This window comes from Peromyscus eremicus, chromosome 1 (genome assembly GCF_949786415.1).
Source record: "Peromyscus eremicus chromosome 1, PerEre_H2_v1, whole genome shotgun sequence".
NCBI classification, from domain to species: domain Eukaryota; kingdom Metazoa; phylum Chordata; class Mammalia; order Rodentia; family Cricetidae; genus Peromyscus; species Peromyscus eremicus.
Window position 1 is genome coordinate 15070618 of NC_081416.1, and position 25953 is coordinate 15096570.

General features: G+C 41.6%; 3 protein-coding genes across 7 annotated transcripts in view; 1 reads left to right on the forward strand and 2 right to left on the reverse strand.

Moving 5' to 3' along the window:
• Positions 1 to 1088, reverse strand: part of Pdcd11 (programmed cell death 11) — a 45499-nt gene extending 44411 nt beyond the window's left edge. The window contains exon 1 of the mRNA XM_059256854.1: positions 538 to 1088. The gene's annotated coding sequence lies outside the window, so the exon portion shown is untranslated. The remainder of the gene's footprint in view (positions 1 to 537) is intronic.
• Atp5mk (ATP synthase membrane subunit k) lies at positions 1 to 8113 on the forward strand. Of its 5 annotated transcripts, none has more exons than XM_059256836.1 (4): positions 1 to 107; positions 5529 to 5624; positions 5712 to 5804; positions 8013 to 8113. In XM_059256836.1, the coding sequence occupies exons 2-3, from the start codon at positions 5538 to 5540 to the stop codon at positions 5799 to 5801; spliced, it is 177 nt and encodes a 58-aa protein (XP_059112819.1). In that variant the 5' UTR covers positions 1 to 107; positions 5529 to 5537; the 3' UTR covers positions 5802 to 5804; positions 8013 to 8113. The 5 variants fall into 5 exon arrangements, with proteins under 5 accessions (XP_059112819.1, XP_059112812.1, XP_059112806.1 ...); XM_059256829.1 differs by lacking the exon at positions 1 to 107 and adding an exon at positions 609 to 834 and having other exon boundaries at positions 5533 to 5624; XM_059256823.1 differs by lacking the exon at positions 1 to 107 and adding an exon at positions 618 to 834.
• On the reverse strand, positions 8102 to 24753 carry Taf5 (TATA-box binding protein associated factor 5). Its single transcript, XM_059256809.1, has 11 exons — positions 24154 to 24753; positions 21084 to 21321; positions 17475 to 17790; positions 16528 to 16691; positions 16298 to 16433; positions 14802 to 14922; positions 12757 to 12886; positions 10905 to 11069; positions 9633 to 9810; positions 9292 to 9469; positions 8102 to 9151 (listed from the first exon to the last, which is right to left on the reverse strand). Exons 1-11 carry the CDS (start codon positions 24713 to 24715, stop codon positions 8934 to 8936), a joined length of 2406 nt encoding a protein of 801 aa, XP_059112792.1. The 5' UTR covers positions 24716 to 24753; the 3' UTR covers positions 8102 to 8933.
• Between the last annotated feature and the right edge of the window lie 1200 nt (positions 24754 to 25953).

Here is a 25953-nt window from a genome sequence, read left to right on the forward strand (position 1 = left end):
GTGAAGACAAGTAACTCTTAAAGGCAAGTTTTAAAAGCTGAGTGTAAGGATTTAAATGATGTACAGCAGGGAAACCAGGAGAAGGTATAAATGAAGATACAAGACAGGTTGGTTGGTTCTGGGATAACTGGGCATAAAAATTTAGTAACAGCGTGAGGCTAAAAGAAGTGACGACCGAGAAGTTAAGGATTTGGTCTGTATGGGTGCATGCTTCACAGAAATAGTATAGCTCACGAGGTCTACTTTGCTGGGAATCCAACTTTTAATTCCCATTTTAGACCTGATGAGACTGAGGCGCCAGAGTCTGGCGATCACGTGTATGAAGGCACTAGGGGTACCTGAAACGGACAGCCTGGCTTACAGGAACTGCTAAAGCAAAGAGGGGCTTGGGTGGACAGACCACCCATGCCGGCTCAAGGGTGCATGGCAGGAAGGCCGGAGACCCGGGCCAGGAAGCCGAGGTAGGAGCCATGAGGTCTCCTCCCTCCACGCCTAAGCTCCCGGGTCACCAGCCCCACGGCTCCCGCGACTGCCTACCTCACAGATGGGTTCGAAGCGATCGCACGCGCAGAGCACTACGCCAACAACCCCACGCTTCTCTTCCAAAGCCGTAGGCAGAATCAGTTCTACTTCCGTTACGACGTCCAGTCAGACGCGGGCTGAGACAGGAAGTAGGAGGGCGGGACTTTGCGTTATAGCCAATCAACGTAGAGGGCCAGTCGCCGCGGCCCGTCCGTCGCATGGGAGGGAGGAGGTGTCTTCCGGTCGGGCCGAGCTGGTAGCTGGGTTTGTTGAAGGGCATCAGCTGCGGAATTTGTGATTTGGGCGAGAGAGGTGGGTGAGAAAGGGCTCTCGGCGGCTCGGACCGGTGACTGGGCTTCGCAGGGCCGACTAGAATCTGGCTGTTTTCCCCGCCTCGCAACAGGGAGAAGTCTTCGCTTTGCGGGGAGGGGACGGTGGGGAATGGGAAAGACGCTGGAGAAAATGAGGGTCGGGGCCTAGAGGTGCGTCTGGGAAGTCTCAGCACCGCGAGGTTCATGTGCCCCAAGGCTCGCCCGGTTCGCGGAGAGCCTTGTGTTCCATTTTCCGTGTGGATTGGGCTGAGACCCGTCGAGGGGGAGCAACCCAAGGTCATCCGGACGGTGTTGGGCGCGAACTGTGGCTTCTCATCCCATCTCTGGTAGAATTCATGTGTCTTGGCCTATATGGTCATAACTGTTTCTTTCCTCTGGGCTGCGATCAGGAAGCTAGCTCTTCCTTAACTGCGCGGCAGCCTTTGTCAAAGCCAGAGTAAACGCGGAGTGGCCCTTGCGGTTCTTAAGGCCTGGGCGCGATAAACGGGTTAGAGCCGAGTCTGTTCCGGACATGTTCTCAACCTATGGGTCTCGACCCATTTGACAGATTGTTATCTCCAAAAACATTTACATTATGATTCATAACTAACAAAATTACAGTTATGGAGTAGCAACGAAAATAATTTTATAATTGGGGATCACCACAAAAGGAGGAGCTCTATTAAAAGGTCGCAGCATTAGGAATCAGTGGAAGGGCTTCTACAAAAAGCTGTTGCTTGTGGTCCCTGGGAGCCTTTGAGTCTCTTTCCTTTTACTTCTACCTGGTGATCTCACTACTCCAGGCAGATGTTTGTAAGACAGGAGAATAGCTATCTATATACAGGAACCTTTAATGAAATACCCATTTCACAGGGAGAGGGTATTTATTATGTATACAGTGTTCTGTCTGCATGTATGCCTGCACACCAGAAGAGGGCACCAGATCTCATTATAGATGGTTGTGAGCCACCATGTAGTTGCTGGGAATTGAACTCAGGACCTCTGGAAGAGCAGGCTTAACCTCTTAACCATCTCTCCAGCCCCCTGGTTAGACTTTCTTTTGTTTTTTTTTTTTTGTTTTTTTTTTTTTTTCGAGACAGGGTTTCTCTGTGTAGCTTTGCGCCTTTTCCTGGAACTCACTTGGTAGCCCAGGCTGGCCTCGAACTCACAGAGATCCGCCTGGCTCTGCCTCCCGAGTGCTAGGATTAAAGGTGTGCGCCACCACTGCCCGGCTGGTTAGACTTTCTAATGGGCTGCTGATAACAATATTAAATGAAAAAAAATATTAAATCACAGGTTCACAAGTATTAGTCTTAGGTCATCTTTTCACCATTGTGTGTCTCTAAACTTGCATGTGATTTCAAGGAGAGCACATTTTAGTTCATTTATTCCTGTTACCAGGTGTGAATGGCTTATGCCTTTAGTCCCAAAGCTGGCAGTCAAATCTCTTGAGTTCCAGGCCATCCTGGTCTATGTAGTAAGTTCAAGCCATCTGGCGCTACATATTGAGACCCTGTCTTTTAAAAAATAAAAATATCCCATAAAGGGCAGTGTTAACAAAAAGGTTCCTGGTCATTGCCCTAAAACAATATGCGGTTTGTTGTAAGATGCAGACCTATATGCTTTAAGCCTTAATATGACCTATGTGCTTTAAGCCTTAATATGCTGGTGCGGTGGTGGTGCACGCCTTTAATCCAAGCACTTAAGAGGCAGAGGTAGGCGGATCTCTGAGTTCAAGGCCAGCCTGGTCTATAGAACATGTTTCAGGACAGCCAGGCTACACAGAGAAACCATGCCTTGAAAAACCAAATAATACATTGTTATCTCACCAGAAACATCGCTGCTCTTCCTCCATCTAAGCTTCTGACGTGTTCTCCTTTAAGACCCCAGTTCTTATGCCATTCCTTTGTTCTGAAGTCAGAATTAGTTGTCTTTGGAATACTTGTAGAATGAAACTTAAAGCGCCTCACTATTGCCCAATTATGCACATAATAGAGGTACCAGTTCATGAGTTTCTGTAAGGTTTCTCAGGAGAACCTACTTCATAACTTTAAAAAATGTTTCATGAAATGAGCCGGGCGGTGGTGGCGCACGCCTTTAATCCCAGCACTCGGGAGGCAGAGCCAGGTGGATCTCTGTGAGTTCAAGGCCAGCCTGGGCTACCAAGTGAGTCCCAGGAAAGGCGCAAAGCTACACAGAGAAACCCTGTCTCAAAAAACCAAAAAAAAAAAAAAAAAAAAAAAAAATGTTTCATGAAATGAATGGAAAAGAATGCTTTAGTAGAGAAACTTGACAAACATGGAGGGGGGGTTTTGTTTGTTTTTTAATGGTGATTTTCCTGCTTTGGCTAGATTGGCCAAGGTCTGTGAAAGGGACCCAGAGAAGTTTAGATTTCCTTCACTGTCCCAGTAGCCATTCTGAAAAAGGTTCAAAATTAAGGTCTGAAAATTTGTTGGGAAATCTTTGAGCATGAGTTCTTCTGAAGCCCTTTGAATGGTAAACAAAGGGATGCCAGTTTCCATAGCAACAACACCCTTACTGTTCTCCTACTTCCATTTCATCTGAGCCAGCCAGTCTACCAGTCTTGCCTGGACCTTGAACAGCTAGTCCAAGTTGTCACTAGGATCTGTGGTTTGGTCATAGTAGATAGGCAGTTATACCTACAAAGCTTTGAATGGTTTTGAATTCTGCTGTGGCATTCTGAATTTGTGTCTGCTGTTTAAGTTAGCAAATAATTTGTCATTTTACTGTATTTTTCATCCTTTTCCCTCACTGTCCCCTCCATCCATCCCACCTGACTCTTTATGGTCCCCTACTTCCAGCCAAATAGTGCCCCCATCTCCTCTTACACGTTATTAAATTGCTTCTGTTTTCCTCCCTCTCCCCACACCCTTAACACAGACGTTTATATACATATATACGTATATATTTAAATCTAGGGTCTATGTACAAGAGAAGACATTGGATTTCTTGTATCCATTCTCCTGCTTGCATAATTTGATTTTTCTTCATGGCTGAATAAAATTACACTATATATGTGCCACGTATTCCTTATCTACTCATCTGTTGATAGACATCTAGGCTGGTTCAGTTTTTAGCTATGGTGAATAGTCTAGCGGTAAACATGGATATGAAAGTATCTTTGCAGTGTGTTGACTTAATCTCTCAAGTATATCTCGAGTGGAATAACTGGGTTGTGTGGTAGTTCCTTTTTTAGGTTTTTGAGACTCCTCCACACTGACGTCCATAGTGGCCGTACCAGTTCACATTGCTACCAGCAGTGTCTTAGGATCCTCTTTCCTAGGATACCCAGAAGTAGAATTGATTTTTAATATTTATCATCACTTGGGGCCTTCTTCCATGGTACACAGATCTGTACACATAAGTTTCCTCAATAGCAGTCATTTATCAATCTGTGTTGAATTATTTCTGGTCTTTCCACTTTCGTGAACAGTGTTCATTGACGATTTGTGAACCATATATTTCTGCCTTGTGATATTTCTGAAAAGGTAAATTCTTGGAGAGGAAATAAGCCAGCTAGATATAATAGACACTCTAAATGTTTGTTGTTCTAGTTTACAGTCCATAAAGTGTTAAACCCCAGTTTTAATACAGCTGATTGTAAGTTATCTATGCTAGTTTGATAGTTAAATATTGATTTGGTTTTACATTTCTTTCTTTCTTTTTTTTTTTTTTTTTCTTTTTGAGAGACAGGGCCTCCTGTTTAGCCCACCTGGCCTGGAAGTTGCCATATAGATGAGGCTGGCCTGAAACTCTCACAGAAATCAGCCTGTCTCAGCCTCCCTAGTGCTGGGATTAAAGCCTGTGCCACACCAGGCTGATCTTTTTTTTTTTTTTTTTTTTTTTGTGAGGTTGACTCCATTTTATACTTCCTTTCTTTTATATTTCTCTTTCCAAAGACAAGTAAAATATTGATCAGTTTTCTTCAGGAGTTTTTGGCTCCATTGTTTACACTCAATTCCTTTATCTGTTTGGATATAAGGGGTGACTGATAGAGTATCATCAGTAAATGCGCTGTCTCCCATGGAAGCCCTAAAGTGATTTATAGTAAGAAAAACTGGGATAACATGTTACTCTGTTCAGTTGGTGTTTACTATCAGACAGCTTGAAAAGCATGACAAGCTTCAGCTTTCAGCTGCTCTTAAGTGATTTAATGCAGTGGTTTTTTTTTTTTTGTTTTTTTTTGTTTTTTTTTTTTTTTTAAAGATTTATTTATTTATTTATTAATACATACAGTGTTCTGCCTGCATGCCAGAAGAGGGCGCCAGATCTCATTACAGATGGCTGTGAGCCACCATGTGGTTGCTGGGAATCGAACTCATGACCTCTGGAAGAACAGCAGGTGCTCTTAACCGCTGAGCCATCTCTCCAGCCCTTAATGCAGTGTTTACTGTAACACTGGATGGATAGCAACATGAAGCTGTACTGAGTCAGAGGACAGAGCTAATGACAGTTCTTTTCTCTTCCTATGCTGGGTGCTTAACTGTTCTGGAGTGTTTAGAAGAGCAATGGTGAAGGCCTGCTAACAGCCTCACCAGCTAGGCTAGGCTTCCCCACCAGCTCCACTCGTGCAGTGTCAGCTGAACCACGGAGGTGACATGGGTTCCAAACTGAAAGAATTCTATTTCCTTATAAATGCACCCAAATCAATAGTGTTACTTTTTTTTTTCTTAGATAGAAGTCATGGCTGGTCCAGAAAGTGATAGCCAATTCCAGTTCACTGGTATTAAAAAGTATTTCAACTCTTACACTCTCACAGGTAGAATGAATGTAAGTATTAATTACATCTTTAAGCATGTATATCTTAGAATAATAGAGATGTGACAGCTTTCGTTTACATCTTTCTTTTTTTCTCAGTGTGTACTGGCCACATATGGAGGCATTGCTTTGTTGGTCTTATACTTCAAGTTAAGGCCTAAAAAAACCCCAGCTGTGAAGGCGACATAAATGGTAAGGAATTACCACTTAAGGTTGTAACTTAGCCATTTGGTGTTAAGGTGTTTTCTTGACTTATAAAAAATAAACTATTGGCACTCTGAAATTTATTGCATACCTGAAAGCAGACACTGGGTATAATGTCCACCTGTAAGCTCAACAGTAGGGGACAGGGGCAGGAGGATTGCAAGTTCAAGAGCAACTTGTGCTACATAGCAAGACATGGTCTCAAAACTGTTCCGAGAAGGAAAACAAGGAGCCGGGTGTAGTGTCTCATACCTGTAATCCCTGCAACACTGGGGAGGGTGAAGCAGGAGGATCACTGTGAGTTTGAGTCTGCTCTGACTCAAAAACAAAAATCCCACCAAAGGAAGGCATGGGCGGTGATGGCGCACGCCTTTAATCCCAGTACTGGGAAGGCAGAGCCAGGAGGATCTCTGAGTTCAAGGCCAGTCTTGGTCTACAGAGCGAGATACAGGACAGGCACTGAAACTACACAGAGAAACCCTGTCTCGAAAAACCAAAAAAAAAGAAAAGAAAGAAAGAAAAAGAAAGGTATTACAACAATATGGTTTTGAGCTTGGAGTGTTGTCCATGTGTTTCCTTAGACTTAAGTGCTTTCCCAGAGAATTACGGGACACTTAGCTTTGTAAGAGGGTTTGTCTTTTACCTCAGCCAGTGTAGTCTGATTTTTGCTAAATTGGTATGTTAAAAAAAAAAATTCTCTGGCTGGAGAGATGGCTCAGAGGTTAAGAGCACTGGCTGCTCTTCCAAAGGTCCTGAGTTCAATTCCCAGCAACCACATGGTGGCTCACAACCATCTGTAATGAGATCTGGTGCCTTCTTCTGGCCTGCAGGGATATGTGCAGACAGAACACTGCATACATAATAAATAAATAAATCTTTAAAAAAAAATTCTCTTAGTTTTATTGAAGTATTTTTTTTCTCTTGCCATTTGTCTCTTGACACAGTTAGATGACCTGTGTATTTTACTTTTGGGAGCTTGTGCCCTTGCACACTCAGATGCCATGACACTGGTGTGGAAGTGTGTGGACAGCTCTGGGGAGCTGGTTCTCCCTTGTTGAGGCAGGTCTCGTTTCTGCTGTCCTGCTGCACGGTGCATGCCCAGCTATCTGGCGTGCCCACTCCCCGCAGCCTCTACCTAAGAGTGCTAGAGTTACAAACGCGCCACTGCAGTTGGCTTTACTTTTGTTTAGCATAAGTTCTTGGGATCAAACTCGGACCTTTCATGGTCTCCCCAGCGCAACTATAAGCTTCTTATGTAATTTAGTTTTGGTTGGGTTTTGTTTAGGTTTTGAGACAGTCTTGCTTGTAGCTCAAATGGTTTCACAGTTGTGGCAATTCCTCTTCAACCTGCTGAGTTTTGGGATTACAGGCATGTACTACCATGCCCAGGGCAGCCTGGAGAGGGGCTCAGTGGTTAAGGTTCTGCAAGAATTGTAAGAACAGAGGACTTGGCATTCTGCCAGGTAGCTCACAACTCTAACTCTAGGCTAAAACTCTTTTCTGGACTCTGATACATAAACACACATAACTAGAAACAAAGTCTTTAAAAAAGAAAAAAGGAATACAAGTGAGACTTATGGTACTGGGGATCAAACCCAGGGCCTTGGCAGATGCTAAGCTACTCTGCCCGAGTGACAGCTCCAACCCAGACCAACCTTTAGTATATGAAGTTGCAAGTATTTGCTGGGTTTTGGTAGCTTTACATGTTCATGAATACTCTCCCCCTCCCCCAGTAAGCCCCTTTAGGGATTTTCTTACAGTCTCCTTTGATCTATCCAGAAGTCAGTACATGTGGTGTTGGCAGTAACTGTGCAGAAAGCCAGAAGGCTAGAGACGATCTAATTCTGTCTTCACTTACTTTTGTTCTGCTCTTAAGAACTTTACTCATCTTAAATCCATTAAATTTAGGGGACTGTGTAGTCCTGTCTATGCCTATTCCTTTTGGGACTTTGCCCAGTTTTCTGCATGAAGTTTTTCCTAACTTTGGAGAGGTGATAATAGTATCCCCATCAAAACTGTATCTTGAAAACTAAGTAACAGACATGTATCATACTATTTATGTATTTGCCCTCCTGACTCTTGAGAATCTGGTGAATTTACATTGTATTTGGGGGATTTGTGATCATAACTGATTGTCATGAAAATAGAGTGGAATGTGGAACACATTCATGTCAAACTGTTTTTGCTTTTTTATAGGATTTTGAAATGTCTGACCTCACCTGTTAGTCCCATGCCTGAAGAAGCTGATGTCAATTCATCATGTAATACTCAATTTGTACAATAAATTATGAACCTGGAAAAGCTCGTTGTCTTTATTTACAAGATATCAAAAATATAAAACTGTACAAAATGCAACAAAGGCAAAAACTGGCAGTGACTTGGTCTAAATCTCTTAGTTTTCCAAAGCAAGGCTCAGTACTGGAGGTAAGCAACTGAAATGTCTGTCTGACTTCAAGTGTACTAGGTTGTATGTAGCCATGTCAGTTGAAGCAGAGTATGGGATCTAAATCTCTTCACCTGGCTTGTAGAGTGTTTGCACTCAGAACTTACAAGGTAGGAATTGAGATGTCGGTGGATGGTTGGTACTTAGATCTTAGGAACTGTAGTCCCTACCCAGTTACATACATCCCACTAGTCATGGTGAAGGAAAGCATGTTAGTGGGTCGTTTAACACAAGGCTTGCGTGCCGTACAGTAACTTCGTTTTACAGCAGACACACACATGCTCATAGAATTCTTTAGCTACTCAAGATGGTACTATATTTCTTAATTTGAATCTTGAAGCAGAATAAATTGTTTAAATCAAATTGATTTCCGTTCTAAACATAATAAATTAAAATAGCATTTGAACAGAAAGATGCATAGTTTCCACACAATCCAAAGCACCATAAATGTCCTCTCCATGAACATAATACCTCTTATTCAACTAACGGAAATTAGTTAAATGTGGTTGCTATAGAAACGTGGAACTGTCCTATTCAGATTTTCCAAGCAGCATACTCCCAGATCCATGTAGACAAAAACATTCTTTGTAGCTTAAATACTAATCACTGAGGTATTTGCTTTTAGTCTCCCTTTTCCAAACAGTAGCTTCCAAAAGGTCTCTAATACCGCTGGTTTATTGCGGACTGTAAGCTCCTGCAGCTAGAACCAAGTTTCTTCGAGTAAAATGTAGGTGGACAACTGGTGTTGATTTGGTCATATATGTTCCCAATAATAACTCCTGGGAATTCTCAGGTAGATTTATATGCCCAGTGGCTGTAGTAAAGTCATCAGTCTCTAAATCTTCAAATGCTTTGATGGCATCCCATAACCGGACGGTATTATCCATTGAACCTAAAAGCCAAAGAAAATGTTAGTGTGTATGTGTATCTGTCACATCTAGAGTCTGACGTTTTCCATGTATACTTTGTGTTTGCTTTTTTTTTTTTTTTAAATGAAAACTAAACCTTTACCCCAAAGCCATTAAAATTTACCTGATGCCAAAATTTCACCATCTCTACTAAACCTAAGTGAACACACTGTATCAGTGTGGCCTTTTAATTCTCCAACCATTAAGCCATGTCCAATATCCCAAAGAAGGACTCTGCCATCTGTCGCTCCTGTAGCCAAGAATCTCCCATTGGGAGAAAATGTCAAGGAATGAATTGGTCCCTAGAAAAGAGCAAAATAGGGTTAAGTACATCTGATAAGGCCAAGACAAAACTCTAGTTTAGTGACATGAATGTTACTTTAAAAGTATGTATGCTACTTGTTAAATATTTATTTTGACTTCCAAAGCATCTATGTGTGCTGGAATAATGGAGGTGTAAGATACCTTGTGTCCAGTGAAGATCCTTACACAGTTACCATTGAGGACATCCCAGAGCCTCACAGTTCTGTCTGCAGAGCCCGTAGCAACATAGTTTGAATTTGGATGAAATCTAGTGCAGTTCACATCAGCGAGATGGCCAGCAAATATCCTTAAAGGCTGATAGTGATCTGTAGCCCAAAGCCTTTGTTAAGTTAATGGAAAATAAGAAATAATAGCAATTAATTGTAAAATAAAATTTAACCCAAAATATAAATTATATCCAGGTGAAAGTCAATTCGAAATGATTCCTTCTTGCCATTTAACTGAAGATAACAGAAAGACTGGGCCTAACATTTTGGGTTTTTTTTGTTTGAGACAAGGTTTCACATAGCCCAAGCTGCTTTGAACTCATTGTCCTGGTAGGTTTGGGTTTGTTTTTTGTTTTATTTTCTTTGAGACAGGGTCTCACTATTGTAGCCTTGGCTGTCCTGGAACTCGATATGCAGATCAGAATGACCTTGAACTCATAGATCCCCGTACCTTAGCCTTCCCAGTGCTACGACTAAAGGCATGTGCCACCATGCCCTGCTCTAGAGCACTAGGAATACTGGCATGGAAATTGTTTTTTGTTTTTGTTTCTGACTTTCAAGACGGAGTTTCTCTGTGTAGCACTGGCTGTCTTAGAACTCACTCTATAGACCAGGTTGGCCTCAAACTCAGAGATCTGCCCTGCCTCCCAAGTGCTTAAACAATTTATTTCTATTTTATGTGCATTGGTGTTTTGCCTAAATGCATGACTCTGTGAGGGTGTCGGATCCCCTGAAACTGGAGTGACAGACAGTTGTGAGCTGCTATTTGGGTGCTAGGAATTGAACCTGGGTCCTCTGGAAGACCAGTCAGGGCTCTAAATCTCTGAGCCATCTCTCCAGCTGGATGTAAATTCTATAATTCTTTGTATACCCACCTTCCTTTCCACTAATAATGCACAGAAAACCATTTTCCTGTAGTTTGGACAACCACATAGAATTACGTCAATGGGAACTTAGGGGTAACAGGAGACATAAAGATGCTCTGACGTGGGGAACATGTTATATATTACATTAAAGCAGGACCCTTGGTGTACACATAATGGGTAATACTCTCCTCACATTCATTTCAAACTACAGCTGTAAATACTTACCTTCTCAAAAAGTTAATCCTAAATAGCATGAAAATGAGATTTCCTGGACTTTGTATTCCCAACAAAAAACAATTATTGTTCAGTGTGTAAACCCCATTAGATCATAGTGTTCTTACCTAGCTACTCGGTCATGGCCTCCTGACACAAAATAATATCCATAAGGAGAAAACTGTGTGTCCCATACTGGATAGTTGTGTCCTTTATATCCCACCAAGCAAGTAAACGTCTGAAGGCTCCAGAGTCTAACAGTTCCATCCTCTGAAGAGGAGAGCAGATAGTTCCTGAAGAGAGGAGGTGATATGTTTGATTTCCAGAGTAACGTGGTTACCTGTCCAAGTTTCTTCTCATTCTCACATTTTAGCAAGTGGCATACACCCAGGTATATCTCAGTGTATGTGCACACACATGCATGTGGAAATGCGCACATAGTGCCGAGGACTGAACCTAGGGTCTTGCACATGACAGGCAGGAATTCTACCACTGAACTATACATCCTCAGCCCCCTCACCTGTGTGTGTGGTATGAGGTATGCATGGGCATATTCAGGTGTCTTCCTTGAGCAATCTCCCAGATGAACCCAGAGCTTGTCAGTTTTCTCCAGAGATCCCATCTCCAGCTCCAGAATACTGGGATTACAGGAGGGCTGCCATGCCAGTCCAGCATTTATGTGGGTGCTGGGGATCCAAAATCTGGTCTTCACACTTGTATGACAAGCACTTTACCCACTGAGCCATCTCATCCCCACCTCTTTATTTATACTTAGAACTCACTGTAGACACTAACAGCTAAAAGTACTAAACTGTTAAGTGAAATACTGTTATACTATATCCTAAACACCTACTGTATAAAGCTAATAATTTAAAAAAAAAAAAAAACTATAGCGACTATGGGGAGGGGGTCACAGTATTTTAGAAAAGAAAAAATAGTAAATAGTGTGATGGCTCATGTGTAATCTCAGAATCTGGGAGATTGAGGCAGGAGGCATGCTGCAAATTCAAGGCCAGTCTAGGCAATAGCATGAGATCCTGTTTCAAAACACCAAAAAAGTAATTGAGAATAACAAAAAGTATAGTTACCAAGACAGTCTGAGAAATGAGATATATCAATTTTGGATGCTATTTCCAATCTGCATGGGCTATATTTAAAAAAAAAAAAAAGGAGTGGGGTGTAGCTCAGTAGTAGACTACATGCCTAGCACTCAACCAGGGCTCTACTCACATGCAGAATGCTATTATTCTACCTTTTTCAGGGAAAAATACAAAAGCCAACTGTTTTCACTGAAATCAGATATTTTCTTCAAGTAAAATGTACCATCTGGCTAAATCCTATTAAATATATATATATATATTTTTTTAATTCTCAAGATCTCACAAATGAAATGAAAATTTTGGTGGTTAAAAACTACTGTCTATCCAAGTAGAATACAGATGATAATATGGATGAAAATACCCCCTCCCAGTCATTTTTGCAGTAAGTTAGAAATGGAAATCAAAAAACTACCTAAACACATATGGTTCTGTTTTTTCAAAACATGGTCGGGCTATGCTGCCCAGCTGACCCTGAACCACAGTCCTCTCCCCCAGCCTCCAAAGAAGCTGGGATGACATCACTTCCCACCACACCCAGCCCTCTTCACTCTTGCCATCACAGAAAGCGAGTGCTTCAGTATGAGGGGTTTGTGTTACATTTTACAACCTCTATTAGAGGGTTATTCAAAGATAAAGCTAAAATTTGAAACCAGTGAACCCTGACTGTGTATCTTGATTCTGTAAATTTAGTATATACTTAGTTGCTATTTTATATACCAGTACCCCAAGATTAGCAAATGGTAAGATTCTAAAAGATACTGAACTACAGGCAATCAAGATGTTTTTCTAAAAAGTGTCTAGGCATTTGCATTTTATTTCCAGCAGTTAACTTTTAAATCTCAATACTGTTTATCAGTATTTAATTTTGTTTGTATTTTACCTATCCGGACTGAAGCTGGCTCCATAGACAGGCCCACTGTGACCATACAAAATCTTCAACTCACTTGCAGTTTTCTCATCCATGATTCTTTCTAAGACATCATCTGATTCTTTGTCTATAAGACTAAGATCTAAAAAGGTCCAGAAATATTATTTTAGGTTCGTTCATTAAAATACTTTAAGGCAACCCCATCATAGCTCAGAACTAACATTTCAACATTTCTTCCTATGCACCAATCACCACTATGCTAAGGCCTCTTAAAGTCAGTGATACAGTCCCTTGTACAGAATAAAATGAGCCTTCAAACAGTTAATAATCATCTGCCAGACCACATAGTTACTCAGTATGAAAACCAGGACTGGGGCTGGAGAGATGGCTCAGTGGTTAAGAGCACCGACTGCTCTTCCAGAGGTCCTGAGTTCAATTCCCAGCAACCACATGGTGGCTCACAACTATCTGTAATGAGATCTGGTGCCCTCTTCTGGCCTGCAGGGACACATGCAGGCAGAATACTGTATACATAATAAATAAATAAATCTTAAATAAATAAATAAATAAATAAATAAGAAAACCAGGACTGATTCTTTAGTTTGCCTACTATGCTACATTTTGTAAATATCTGAAAACAATTTAAATGTATTGTTAAGGAAAAATAGCAGCAAAATGCTTTACAAATCCTGACCTTATTAGAGGTTTGGGTTTTGGTTTTTGTTTTTCAGTGTTTTGCATGCATGTAGATGAACGTACCACATGCATGTGTTGAGCCCCTGGAACTGGAGTGCTGCCTGGTTGTGAGTCACCGAGGTGGTGGGAATCTAACCCAGGTCCTCTGCAACAAGTCAGTGCTTTCAACCACTGAGTCCTCATCTATCCAGCCTCTTGTTCTGATTTTTGAGACAGTCTTGACTATGTAGCTCAGTTTATTTTGAACTTAGGGTGATCCATTTGCCTCAGCACTTGGGTGTATCAATGTGGATTTGAAGCATGGATCTCACACACACACACACACACACACACACACACACACACACACACACACACACACGTAGATGTCAGAGGAAAACTTGCAGGACCCTCCCAGCCCTCACTAAGGTTTTCTTAAAATTTACAGGCAAATAATCATCAGATATTAGTTTTAACTTTACAGAGTTATCTGACAAGGACTGGAGAGTTGGCTCAGTAGATAAGAGCATTTCTTGTTCTTGCAAAAGACTCAGGTTTGATTCCCAGCACTCACATGGAGGTTCATCACCTCCTCAGGCACCAGGCACACAGGTAGTACGCAGACCTACATTCAGACAAAACATTTATATGCATAAAATAATAAAAACAAATCTTAAAATCTGGTGGTGGTAGCCCACATCTTTAATCTCAGCACTCCAGGAGACAGAGACAGGCAGATCTCTGAGTTCAAGGCCAGCCTGGTCTACAGAGCGAGTTCCAGGACAGCCAGGGCTACACAGAGAAACCTGTCTGGAAACCCTCCATCCTCCAGCCCACAAGAAAGGGTTGTCTGATCGAATTCCTTCATTCTACACATGAGAGAACTGAGGCCAACTGGTTAATCATTGTCACCCCCAGGGCTCTTTCACTATCGGAAATGTCATCTTGGTTTGGTATTTGTTTTAAGACTGTTAGTATCTAAGTTTTGCAGGCTGGCCTTGATTTGCTCTGCAGTCCAGGCAGTCCTTGAACTCACTCTTTATTTTAAATTATTTAATGTATATGATTATGTGGGTGCACACAGGTCAGAGGACAACTTTTGGGAGACAGTTCTCTCCCACATGTGGGTTCCAGGAATCAAACTCAGGTCATCAGGCTCAGCAGCAAGTGCCTTATCCTGATGAGCCATCTCACCTGCCCAGTTCTTGAATTCTCAATCCTCCTGTTTCATACTTCTACACAGATTATAATCACAGGCTTATACCACCAGGGACAGCTGAGAATGTTTCCCTTGCAAAGATCACAACTTCCTGTCTACATTCCATAGAATCAAATTGGAATAGACTAATTTCAAGTTTACACCAATAAGTCATCTCAGTTACCTGATGCTTGTTTGACACTACGAAGCTTTTTAGGTGTCACAGACCACACTCTGACAGTTGAATCTGCAAATCCTCCAGCAATCAGACTGGAATCATCAGTGACATCCACTGCAGTGAGGCCCTGACAGTAAGAAAAAAAATTGGTATCTGAATACATGAACATACAAGCAAGGTTAAATGCACACCTGTATATATAACTATACACATACATATATACACATTTATGTATATACATGAATATAATTAAGAAGAGACCATTATGTGGGGGACACAGGAGGAGTTGAGGGAGAGATGGAGGGGCAGGAGAGATATACATGTAGTGTTCATGGATGAAGTTCTCAAAAAAAGTACGTAGAACTAAAGAATATCTAAATTAAATTCTGTTGCAGAATATCTGCTTAATTATGCAAAGATGTGTTGCATTTGTTTAACTATATAAAGATGTGTTGAATTTTTTATGTTGTGGAATATTTGTTTAATCATGTAAAGATGTGTTGCTGTTTTACTTTGCCTGCCTAAGGCATCTGATTGGTCTAATAAAAAGCTGAACAGCCAATAGCAAAGGAGGAGGTATAGGCAGGATTTCCAGACAGGGAGAGTAAAGAGGAGGGGGTAAGGGCAAGATGCCAGGGAAATGGCCAGGGGCCAGCCAGCCAAAAGGAAGCAGGAAAGTAGGGCATACAGAATGAAAAAAAGAAAAAAAGCTCCTAGGCAAAATGTAGATGAATAGAAACAGGTTAAATTAAATTAAAAGAGCTAGTGGGACAAGCCTAAGCCAAGACCAAGCATTCATAATTAATAGTAAGTCTCCATGTCTTTATTTGGGAGCTGGTTGGCAGCCCAAAGAAAATTCCAACTACAACATTCTCCAATAAATCTACTGTCTGACAGCACAAACATGAAGAGCATGTTATCACTCACTTTTTGCACTCTATTTGGAATTCATAAAAGGAAGTAAATGTAAATAATTTTTTACTTTACTAGATGTATCCTCAGTAGTCTAAGAAGTCAACAAAAACATTTAGAATTAATTAAAAATGCCAACTTTATATTAATACTTAAACCAAACCAGCTGAGCTTCCTCAAAGGTTAGAACTTCAGTCAATCATCAAGGGTCAAGTATAAGCAGGATTCTGACTCTCAAAAGCTGCTAAAGGCTTTTAAACTCAGACATCTATTCTGACCAGTGTCATTTCTTCTTTTTTTTTTTTTTTTTGGTTTGTTTTTTTTAAGGCAGAGTCTATTTTGTAGCCCTGGCTGTCCTGGAACTTGTTATGTAGACCACGCGCTGCCCTTGAACTCATAGAGATCCACCTGACTCTGCCTAGAATGCTGGGCTCAAAGGCACGCACCACCATACTGGCTTTCCTTTGTTTTTAAATTAAATAATGCCAAAAGTTTAAATAGTAAAATTCCACTTTAGTTGCTTTCTCTCAATAGTAAATCACCAGTTTACCCGACACTTCTGGAAGAAATTATCCAATTATTTTACTAACCTGGTAAGCATTAAGGAATGTATAAAAACAAATGGAGGGTAAGCAGTCAGGCCCAAGGCGCACACGTTTGGTGGTTTCTTTCATATTCATTATTTTGTCCAGTCTGTCTGAATCTTTCCACTCGGGAAGAGGGATCCTGTAAGAGAAAACAGGCTAGGAATCACTCTTTGGATAGTAATAAACTCAGCCCTCTGTAACAGCTTTCACCTCCATGTAAGTTTCTTGCCCACCTATTTTGAGGGGGGGCATTGGGATCCTGTTTTTTGCTTTTAGATCCAATACTATCCTTTTTAGGCTTCTTCTTTTTAGGTTTTCCTTCTTCATTCTCTCCTTCTTCATCCTCATCATCCAGAGGCACCTCAATTTCTGGTTCTTTTAATAAACCAAAAAATACCTGCAAGCCAAAAGAATCAACGTTTTTTAAATTAACTTTTCTTCAATGTGTTTGGTTAAATCATTTCTTTTTTTAGGCTCTCTTGCAGCTATAACATAATTCTAACCAAGAGATATTTATAGAAGTATACCACAAATAGTTTTAATTAGAAATAAAGGCCAAGCTGGGTGTGGTGGCATATGCTTTTAATCCCAGCCTTGGGAGGCAGAGGCAGGTGGATCTCTGTGAGTTCAACGGCAGCATGGTCTACATAACAAATTCCAGGACAGCCAGGGCTACACACAGAAAAACTCTGTCTCAAAAAACAAAAAAACAAACAAAAAAAAAAAACAAAAACAAAAAAGTTAAAATAAAAAAAAAAATAAATAAATTAATTAATTAATTAAACAACAAAAAGGCAAACAAGCCCACCTGTCGTCCTGGTTTTAAAGAGACTTGGCAGACCTTTTGTTGTGCTCTCTACCTGTCCCTGGATTCAGCTGCAATGGTATCGCAGCCATTTGTGAATGTGTGTGTGTGCATACACTCACGCTTTAGAACTATTATGCCACCCTCACCCCATCCCCACCCCTGGAAAAAAAGAAACCCTTGCTTGTCTCAGCTGCTGTAGTTAGGGTTCTGTTACATGCAACCATTCCCAAACCCTCACATACACTAGCACAACACATTTTAAAAAGTGTAAGGTTATTTCCAAGTTAGCTGTAGGAAGAGTGTATAAGTTATGTAATGGAAATCCTATGATTTTCAGTCTACATTAAATAGTTCTTAGATTTACTCCCATACCTTAGATTTGTTAGCTTCTCGTTTAGCCTCTCCTGCAAGACTTCCCACCATGGCATCTATCTGCTGCTTACTACGAGGCATCCCATCAAAGATGTCAATGTAGAGGTGCTCCTGAACTATGTTCCATATCTGATTGTTCTGTTTCTCCTGAAGATGCCGCTTCAAGAGTTGGTACGAGTCACGGGAAATACGAAGAACAAATTTACTTGTTCGAAAGTCCAGCATGGTTTCATTCCCTTTCATGTGCTCCTTTTTGGTAAGACTAGATAATACTCGGAGGTCATCCTGGTAATAACATTCCTGATCTCCATGGAACCTGTTTTAGTGATTTTAAAAAGTTATTTTTCAGTGTGCCATTAAGATGTTTCTCCCTCATACATTTATAAATCATCCCAGAATAATCTGTAATTAATATATAATTATGAGTATATATTTATATTACAATAATGTAACTATATAAATAACCCTGGCCTAGGCTGTAGGATCACTAATACATTTCAAAATGATTATAATTCAGTTTCTAAACTCACCCTTAAAATGACCAATTTATCTAATGAAATGTATCATAAACATTTCAAGAGAAAGTTTTGAAACAAAGCAGAGTGAATGAAACATTTGAGTCAAACGTCAGACCCACCACTAGCATGTATTTCTTTTGAAAACCATCTTTGGTAATAAATAAAAATGTCAGAACCCTTGCTTTACTGAATTTTGTGCTTTTTCAAAACCCCACTCTTCAAAACATTTTATTATAGAACATTTTAAACACAAACACAGAAGTAGAAAATAATATGCCTTCAGTGTACTTATCACAGCCTCAGAAATAATCAGTACATGGATTCTCATAAGCCTAAACATTTCAATTACATCCTATATTAAGACATATTAAACATCTTTTTTTTTTTTTTTCTTTTTTAGTTTTTTCGAGACAGGATTTCTCTGTGTAGTTTTGGTGCCTGTCCTGTATCTCCCTCTGTAGACCAGGCTGGTCTCAAACTCACAGAGATATGCCTGGCTCTGGCTCCTAAGTGCTGGGATTAAAGGCATGCACCACCACCACCCAATAAACATCAATATTTTAATATTGATAAATTAAAGAACAAATAATGGTACCAAACAATAAGCATTTTCATAATTTCACTATTCCCAAGGCAATTAAATAAAGTCTTTGACCTTGGTTATAACTTATAAGTTTAAATATACTTTTTTTACAAGTCTTGGCTTGTTTTACCCTCATTTGGGCATGGATGGGATCCTAGCAGACTATCTGTAATGGGAACAGAGAACCTCGGATAGCCAGCTTCCTACATAGGAAGATGGATATCTCAGGAGACTGAAAAAGCAAGAGTGATAACATGACTGCAAAGGAAATTAGCTTCTAGAAATTTTGTTGTCAGCTGGCGGGGGAGGGCTGAGCTACAGTACAGATGCTTTTTGCACCTTCAATTAGGAATCCAAGTTTTGTTTTGTTTGGTTTTTGAGACAAGGTTTCTCTGTGTAACAGTCCTGGCTGTCCTGGAACTCACTCTGTAGACCAGGCTGACCTCGAACTCACAGAGATCCACCTGGCTCTGCCTCCTGAGTGCTGGGATTAAAGGCATGCACTACCGCCACCGGGCTAGGAATCCAAGTTTAATGAATGAATTCAATAGCTTATGAGTTCTGCTATTCCCCTATCACCATCAACTCTGTTATTTGCTAAGTCCAGGCTTTGAGCACTATTGCTTGCCCTGGAGAGCTCCCTTTAGGCAATTCAACACTGCCTCCTTGGCATCTGAAAAGTCAACACCTTTACCCTTTTCTTTTTTATATCTTGTACCTGGTTGTTAAATATTGGAGCTCCTCAAACCAATGTATGGCTTTAGTCCCTCCTCTCCTCTCAGCTTTTCTATGGGGGAGTCAGGGGTTACATTACATAGGGACAGAGTGACTACTGACTGACCAGTCTTGGGGGTAATGGTTCTTTTTTGGTTTTTTGAGATAGGGTTTCTCTGTGTAGTTCTGATTGTCCTAGAACTCACTCTGTAGACCAGGCTGGCCTCGAACTCAGAGATCCACCTGCCTCTGCCTCCTTAAGTGTCAGGATTAAAGACATGTACCAACATGCTGGGTAAGGTTATTGGTTCTTAAATTAGTCAAAAGTACATCTGAATTTGGAACTAAAGATTAGTTCTCCTACTTGACAAATCATGTCCTCTTCTAGGGGTTTCTGTCAGTAAAGGCATCCTTATCTGAATACCTGGATTATCAATGATACTTTGCCTCACATCCAACCCATCAAGTGTTGAATTAATCTACTTTTCACCTGCATTAGCAGATTCTTGTTTCACAACAGGGATGCTACTAATAAATATATTAGGCAGGGCAATTCTCAGCTAAGTAGAACTATCTATACATCCTGTAATAATTATCCTTTTTCCCTCCTCCCCTACCAGTTATTATGACAAACAAACATGCCTTGACATATTTGCAAATGGTCAAAGCGAAGGAGGAGTATCACCTCCATTAACAGGCATACTCAGGCTGTGGTGGGTGGACATGCCTACAGGCCTAGCACTCAGAAGGGATAAGCAATCAGATCTCGGCCAGTCTGAGGCCAGCCTGGTCTACAAAGTAAGTTCCAGGCCTGGTAGGGCTATGGGGTAAGATGCTGTCTTAAGAACAACAAAAGATGCAATTTATGAAATTATCCTCTAATGACGTATAGAGCAGAGATGCCTCACTGTCCAATGCCCATTTTTCCTTTCTTCCTTCATAATAAAACACCTATTAGCTGGGAAAAGATACCTAAGGAAAGGCCGTATTCCCTACATTTGTAGCCAGGGATGGTCACTAACTGGAAAGTTAGGAAAAGTATGTGCATCTTCCAGGAATGTGTGCCCTCCTTGCTGACTAGAATACTGCTAGGACTGCTTACCGCTAGAGGATCATCTTGTGTTGCACAGTGGAAACTACATGACAAGAACGATAGACTGAGGAAGGCCACATTCCTGGTGATCCAGAATTCACCTATTAGCCTTAAACTTCCTACCCTTACGAGAAAACCAAACTTTCATTGTATATAAGCCTCTGTTGTTTGGGGTGTCAGTCATTTCAAGTCTAATATAATTCTAACACAGTTTCCTATTGCTCTTAGAATAAAGTTTTATTTACATCGAGTTTCCAGTGACTTTCAACCAAATCTAATCTCATCCAATACAAATCCCTATTATTCCTATGACAAAAACCCTGAACACAGTGCAAGAACCTGCCTGTTGTTTCAGGTCCCAACCAATCTCCCAGCTAATGTTATACCAAACATCCCACCATTTCCTGCTCCAGCAACTGAGTTTCTTTTAGCCTCTGTAACTACTATGATCACGCCACACACATACCTTCCAGATATGGTCTTCTCTTCATCTGGCTAATTCCTAGCCCTTCTTCAGACCTCACTTCAAGCCTGGCTTCCTCTGGAGATCAACTCCCCTATCCCTGTTAGGTTCATATTGCCCAAGGCACCTCTCCTTCACAAAGGACCTTCTGCTTTACAGTCTTACATTTGTGTGGTTACAGACGTGTGTGTGTATACATACATATATAGATAAGTAAGAGATGTTAAAATTCACATACTTCTCAAAGAATGATTTTGCTTCATTTTCATGTTGATTATAAACTAGCTCCAAGTACATGTGTACAAACAGAGGATAAAAGAGTTGGGATAGTTCTGCTCGATGGCAGTCCAGAGAACATTCAATGAAGTGTTTCAGTCCACTGTAGTATTCTTCATACATTGTAGGGTCTCCCTGTTGGTTGTAGGCCGACAAGACAGCACTGACATCTGGCTGGTCTTCCACAGCTACACTTCCAACTGTTTAAGAAACAAATGACAACTTTTAAGACAATGACCTTTAAAATTCACCAAGTGAACGTGGGGGGTTTGCTAATGTTCAGAGGAGAGCTATTTTCAAGTTTGTCCCGTTCCTCTCAATCTCTCTTCCCCAACACGATCATGTATCTTTTTAAAAATTTTGTATTGTATCTGTTTATTTTGTGTGCATGTGTGAAACTGTGTATGGGGGTTGGGGGAGACAAGCCATTGTGCTCAAGTGGAGCTCAGAGGTTCTCTCCTTCCATAATGGAGGCTTCAGGGATCCACCTAAGTTTGTCATGCTGAGCCATCTTGCTAGCCCACAATCATATAACCCTTTAATGGGATTTAGCATGTCTTTAGTTACCTAAGCCGAAAGCCCTTCAGTTTAACTATATCTTACATTTTTTAAATTGTTTGTTTGTTGGTTTGAGATAGGGTTTCTCTGTGTAGCTTTGGAGCCTGTCCTGGAACTCACTCTGTAGACCAGGCTGGCCTCGAACTCACAGAGATGCTCCTGCCTCTGCCTCCCCAGTGCTGGTATTAAAGGCGTGTGCCACCACCGCCTGACTTATCTTTTTGTTGTTGTTGTTGTTGTTATCTTACATTTTTAAATCAGTAACAAGAAAAGTCAATTACCTCATATAAAATATCAGCATTTCAAGGAAAAGAGGGAACATCCAGAATATAAAAGACTACAACTCAATTGTATATGCTTAAAGCAATTTCTATAACCAATCATTTCAAGGTAGCAAAGCTGAGTATTTATTTGTAAGATAGCAATACAAAACAATAATGCTTTTTTCAATCAAATCAGAGTTTGGATGTTGGAAATTTTCGTAAATTACAATTATAGTGTTATACACTTTTAGGGGTTTTTTGGTGGTTATACATACTCTTTACTGCAAAAATTCTAATAAAGTTATAATTTTGTAGTCACTCTTATGGTCTCTTTTCCTCCTTGGTTTCTCGAGTATGATCTAAAAGATAAGTCAAGCCAGGCGGTGGTGGCCCACGCCTCTAATACCATAACTCGGGAGGCAGAGGCAGGCGGATCTTTGTGAGTTCAAGACCAGCCTGGTCTACAGAGTGAGATACAGGAAAGGCGCAAAGCTACACAGAGAAACCCTGTCTCGGAAAACCTAAATAAATAAATAAGTAAATAAAACTAAAAAAATAAAAAATAAGTCAAGTTTCTGGACATGTGAGAGATATTAGAAAAATAATATAATAACATAATTTTTTTCTTTTTTTTTTTTAATTTATTTATTTATTATGTAAACAGCATGTATGACTTCAGGCCAGAAGAGGGCACTAGATCTCATTTCAGATGGTTGTGAGCCACCATGTGGTTGCTGGGAATTGAACTCAGGACCTCTGGAAGAGCAGTCAGTGCTCTTAACCTCTGAGCCATCTCTCCAGCTCCAATAACATAATTTATGTTACAATACATTCACAAAATGTAGCATACAGAAAAGATCCTCCTTCTCAGTTCACACATTTTTTTTTTACTTATCACTCCCTTCCCCCATAACTGTACTTAAGTGTAGGTTGGCTTTAATCTCCCCATAATTCTTCTGCCTCAACATCCCAAGTGCTGGCATTATAAACATTGACACATTTCTATTTATATACATAAATTACAGTGCCATGTGTTCAAACTTCATGTCTGGCAATGCTCTCACAGATACGGATGAACTTGTTTAGAACCACTAAACTGGATAACTTAATTTAGTATCTACTGATCTCCTTTGAGAACTTATACTAGGGGTGAGTTTAAATTTTTTAAATTCGGTGTGTACGGAAGACAACTTTTAGGTAGCTGAGTCTCTCCTTCCACCATGTGGGTTCGGTGAACCCAACTCAGGTGGTCAGGCATGGTGCCTTCACCTGATGAACCATACTCTAAGAGTGTGTTTTACAGTATGAATTTTGTGACAACAGTTTCTGGGAGAAAGGTGGAGATGAACTGTCAGGCCTGGATTCAGGAACTAAATTTTTTCAGTACTGGGCATTTTACATTACATCTTAGCCTCGTATTAACCTACTTAATAAAAAAAAAAAAAAAAAAAAAAAAACCAGAAAAAAAAAACTAGGAAAAATGTCTTTAACTGACATCACACAAGGGAATGCAACAGAGATAAAAAGGTCTGCCCCACACCTACCCGTAAAGTTAGGGCTTTGAAAAGTTTAACATACTGATGTATGTACTTCTCAGAAGCCCTTATGGCAGACTCCCCAGACTCCACGCCTAGACAGTTTACACCTCAAGTGATGCTCAGGAATTTGCATCCTCCAAAACACTTAACACCACTTAGCCCACATTCTGAGAAATACTGACTACTATCACTCTGGATGTGTGGTCCAAAGCAAGCCTTCCAGCTTTGCTCAACAGGTCCGTTTTCTTGTCTCAAAGGGAAAGATGAGAGAACTATGGAACTATGAAAAAATCAAGATATAGAAAGCACTTGCAGTAATAGTATGGTAGTGTAACAGTATTATATTAGTGTTTGTGCGAACCCAGCCACGGCTCACAAAACTAAATAAGAGTAAAAACACCGAAGCCCTAAGGTCCCCCACTTCTGTCAAGCCCGGGTTCCCGGCACCTCCCCTGGGCTCCACAGCTCTGCTCAGCCTCTGGCTGGAACTGACAACTCAGAAGAGGGTTTGACTGCGCAGCCGGCGCCGTAGAGAAAGGGGCGGGCATGTGGCCCTAGAGGCGGGCCCAGGAAATTCAAAACAAGCCCGCAGAGGTGCAGGCCTGCCAGCCCTTGCCTTCCCGGCTAGCTCCCCTTCATGCCGGCGCTCCTTTCCCGGGACCCCGCGATTCACCTTTTCCTGGAGCCACAGGACCTGAGGATGAACCTGAGAACACCGTGGCCACCGAAGCACCGGTGCCCGGAGGGTCAGGAGCCGCAGAGCCGGGGACTGAAGCGGTGACCCGGCTGAGAAGCGCGCTAGCCGCCTCCGTGCCGGCCCCGTCCAACTCTCCCGGAGCTCCGGAGCCCGCCACTGCCTCCTCCAGCAGCCGGGCCTCGCGGCGCAGTGCCTCTTCGGCCTCGCGGAGGTTGCTCTGCCGTAGGAACTGCAGCACAGCCAGGAGAGTCTGCCGGTCGTGGGGAGCGCCGGCCTCCGTGGGAGCGGCGGGCACCGGGGCCGCCCCCGCCGGGGCAGCGGCAGAGACAGCCACCACAGGCTTGGGGGTCCCGCCATCCCCGCCGGCCGCCGTCGCCACCGCCGCCACATTCCCGCCGCCGCCGTTGGGGCCGTTGTTGGGAGTGCCACCGCTACCCTCGCCTGCGCCGTCGCCAGCCTGCGGAGGTAGCAGCGTCGGCGGTCCCTCAGGCTCTAGCTTGACCGCCACCTCCGTCTGCTCCTCCGCCAGCGCCGCCATCTTGCGGCTGAGCCACCTCGCGCCGTCAAGCGTGACTGCGTTTTCGCCACATGGAGGGCGGGGTAGAGCGTTTCACGACATCTGGGGCCGACCATTTACGGCAGGAGGAGGAGCTAGCATGGAGAAAAAGGAATGAGATCGAGCAACTTTCAAAACTGAGTGCAAGGCACGCAGGAAGTGGGAGTTGGTTACCGTCTCTATTACATATGCCTGATAATTACCGTTTATTGCAGGCAGACTATAGTCAGGCATTGAAATAGACGTTTTACATTATACGAGTTCTTTTAATTCAGCGATTCGTGGAGGTGCTAATCCCTGGAGTCTTTATAGACGGCTTAACCAAAACCCAAAGAGGTTAAATGCTGTGCTAAAATCACACACGAAGGGAGACTGTCAAGATTCAAGCCCAGGTATTTAATTCAAAAGCACGTACTATTTATAAGAAGGAAGTTTCTGAGTTACTGGTAAGGTTTGCTAATACTGAGAGCTGAACTGTGGTTACTTTTTATTTCAGTTTTCATTCCTGTAAAAAATCTAGCTTTGTGAACTTTACAGTATATGTTATAGTGTAATAAAAAGCCTTTAAGCCGCTTATAGTTTTTAAACATAAATTTAAGCGGAAGGCCGGGACATGATAACCGCTGCAGATCGAGAGCCTATGGTTGCCAAAGCAAGTTCTAGATCAGCCAGGACTACACAGGGAGATCCTGTCTCAAAAACAACAACAACAAAAACCACTAACAAAATCAATTACAATTTTAAAGAGAAAGAAAAATTAAGGATTTCTTTTCATTCCTTGTTACCAAAGAAATCATTTCTCTTTAAAAAAAATTTTTTTTTAAAGAAAATAGTTGTTTTAAGACAGGGTCTTCGGGGTTGGGGATTTAGCTCAGTGGTAGAGAGCTTGCCAGCCCTGGGTTCGTCCTCAGCTCTGAAAAAAAAAAAAAAAAAAAAGACAGGGTCTTCATGCACTCAGGCTCGCCTTGAACAGTGTAGACAACTCCTGCCTTCACTTTGTGTTGGCATTACAGCTGTGTGCCATTGCATCCAGCTAAAAAGTGTTTAAATTTAACTTTTTGTGACTGAAAGTTTATGCTGTGTATTAATTATCCATTGTCACCATTTTGTTGTTGTTTGGGGCTGTACTGGGAATTGAACCATGGCCCCACCTCTTGATTACTAGGTATGTGCTCTACTGCTGAGCTACAGTAGCAGTCCTTAATTGGGAGATCACAGAA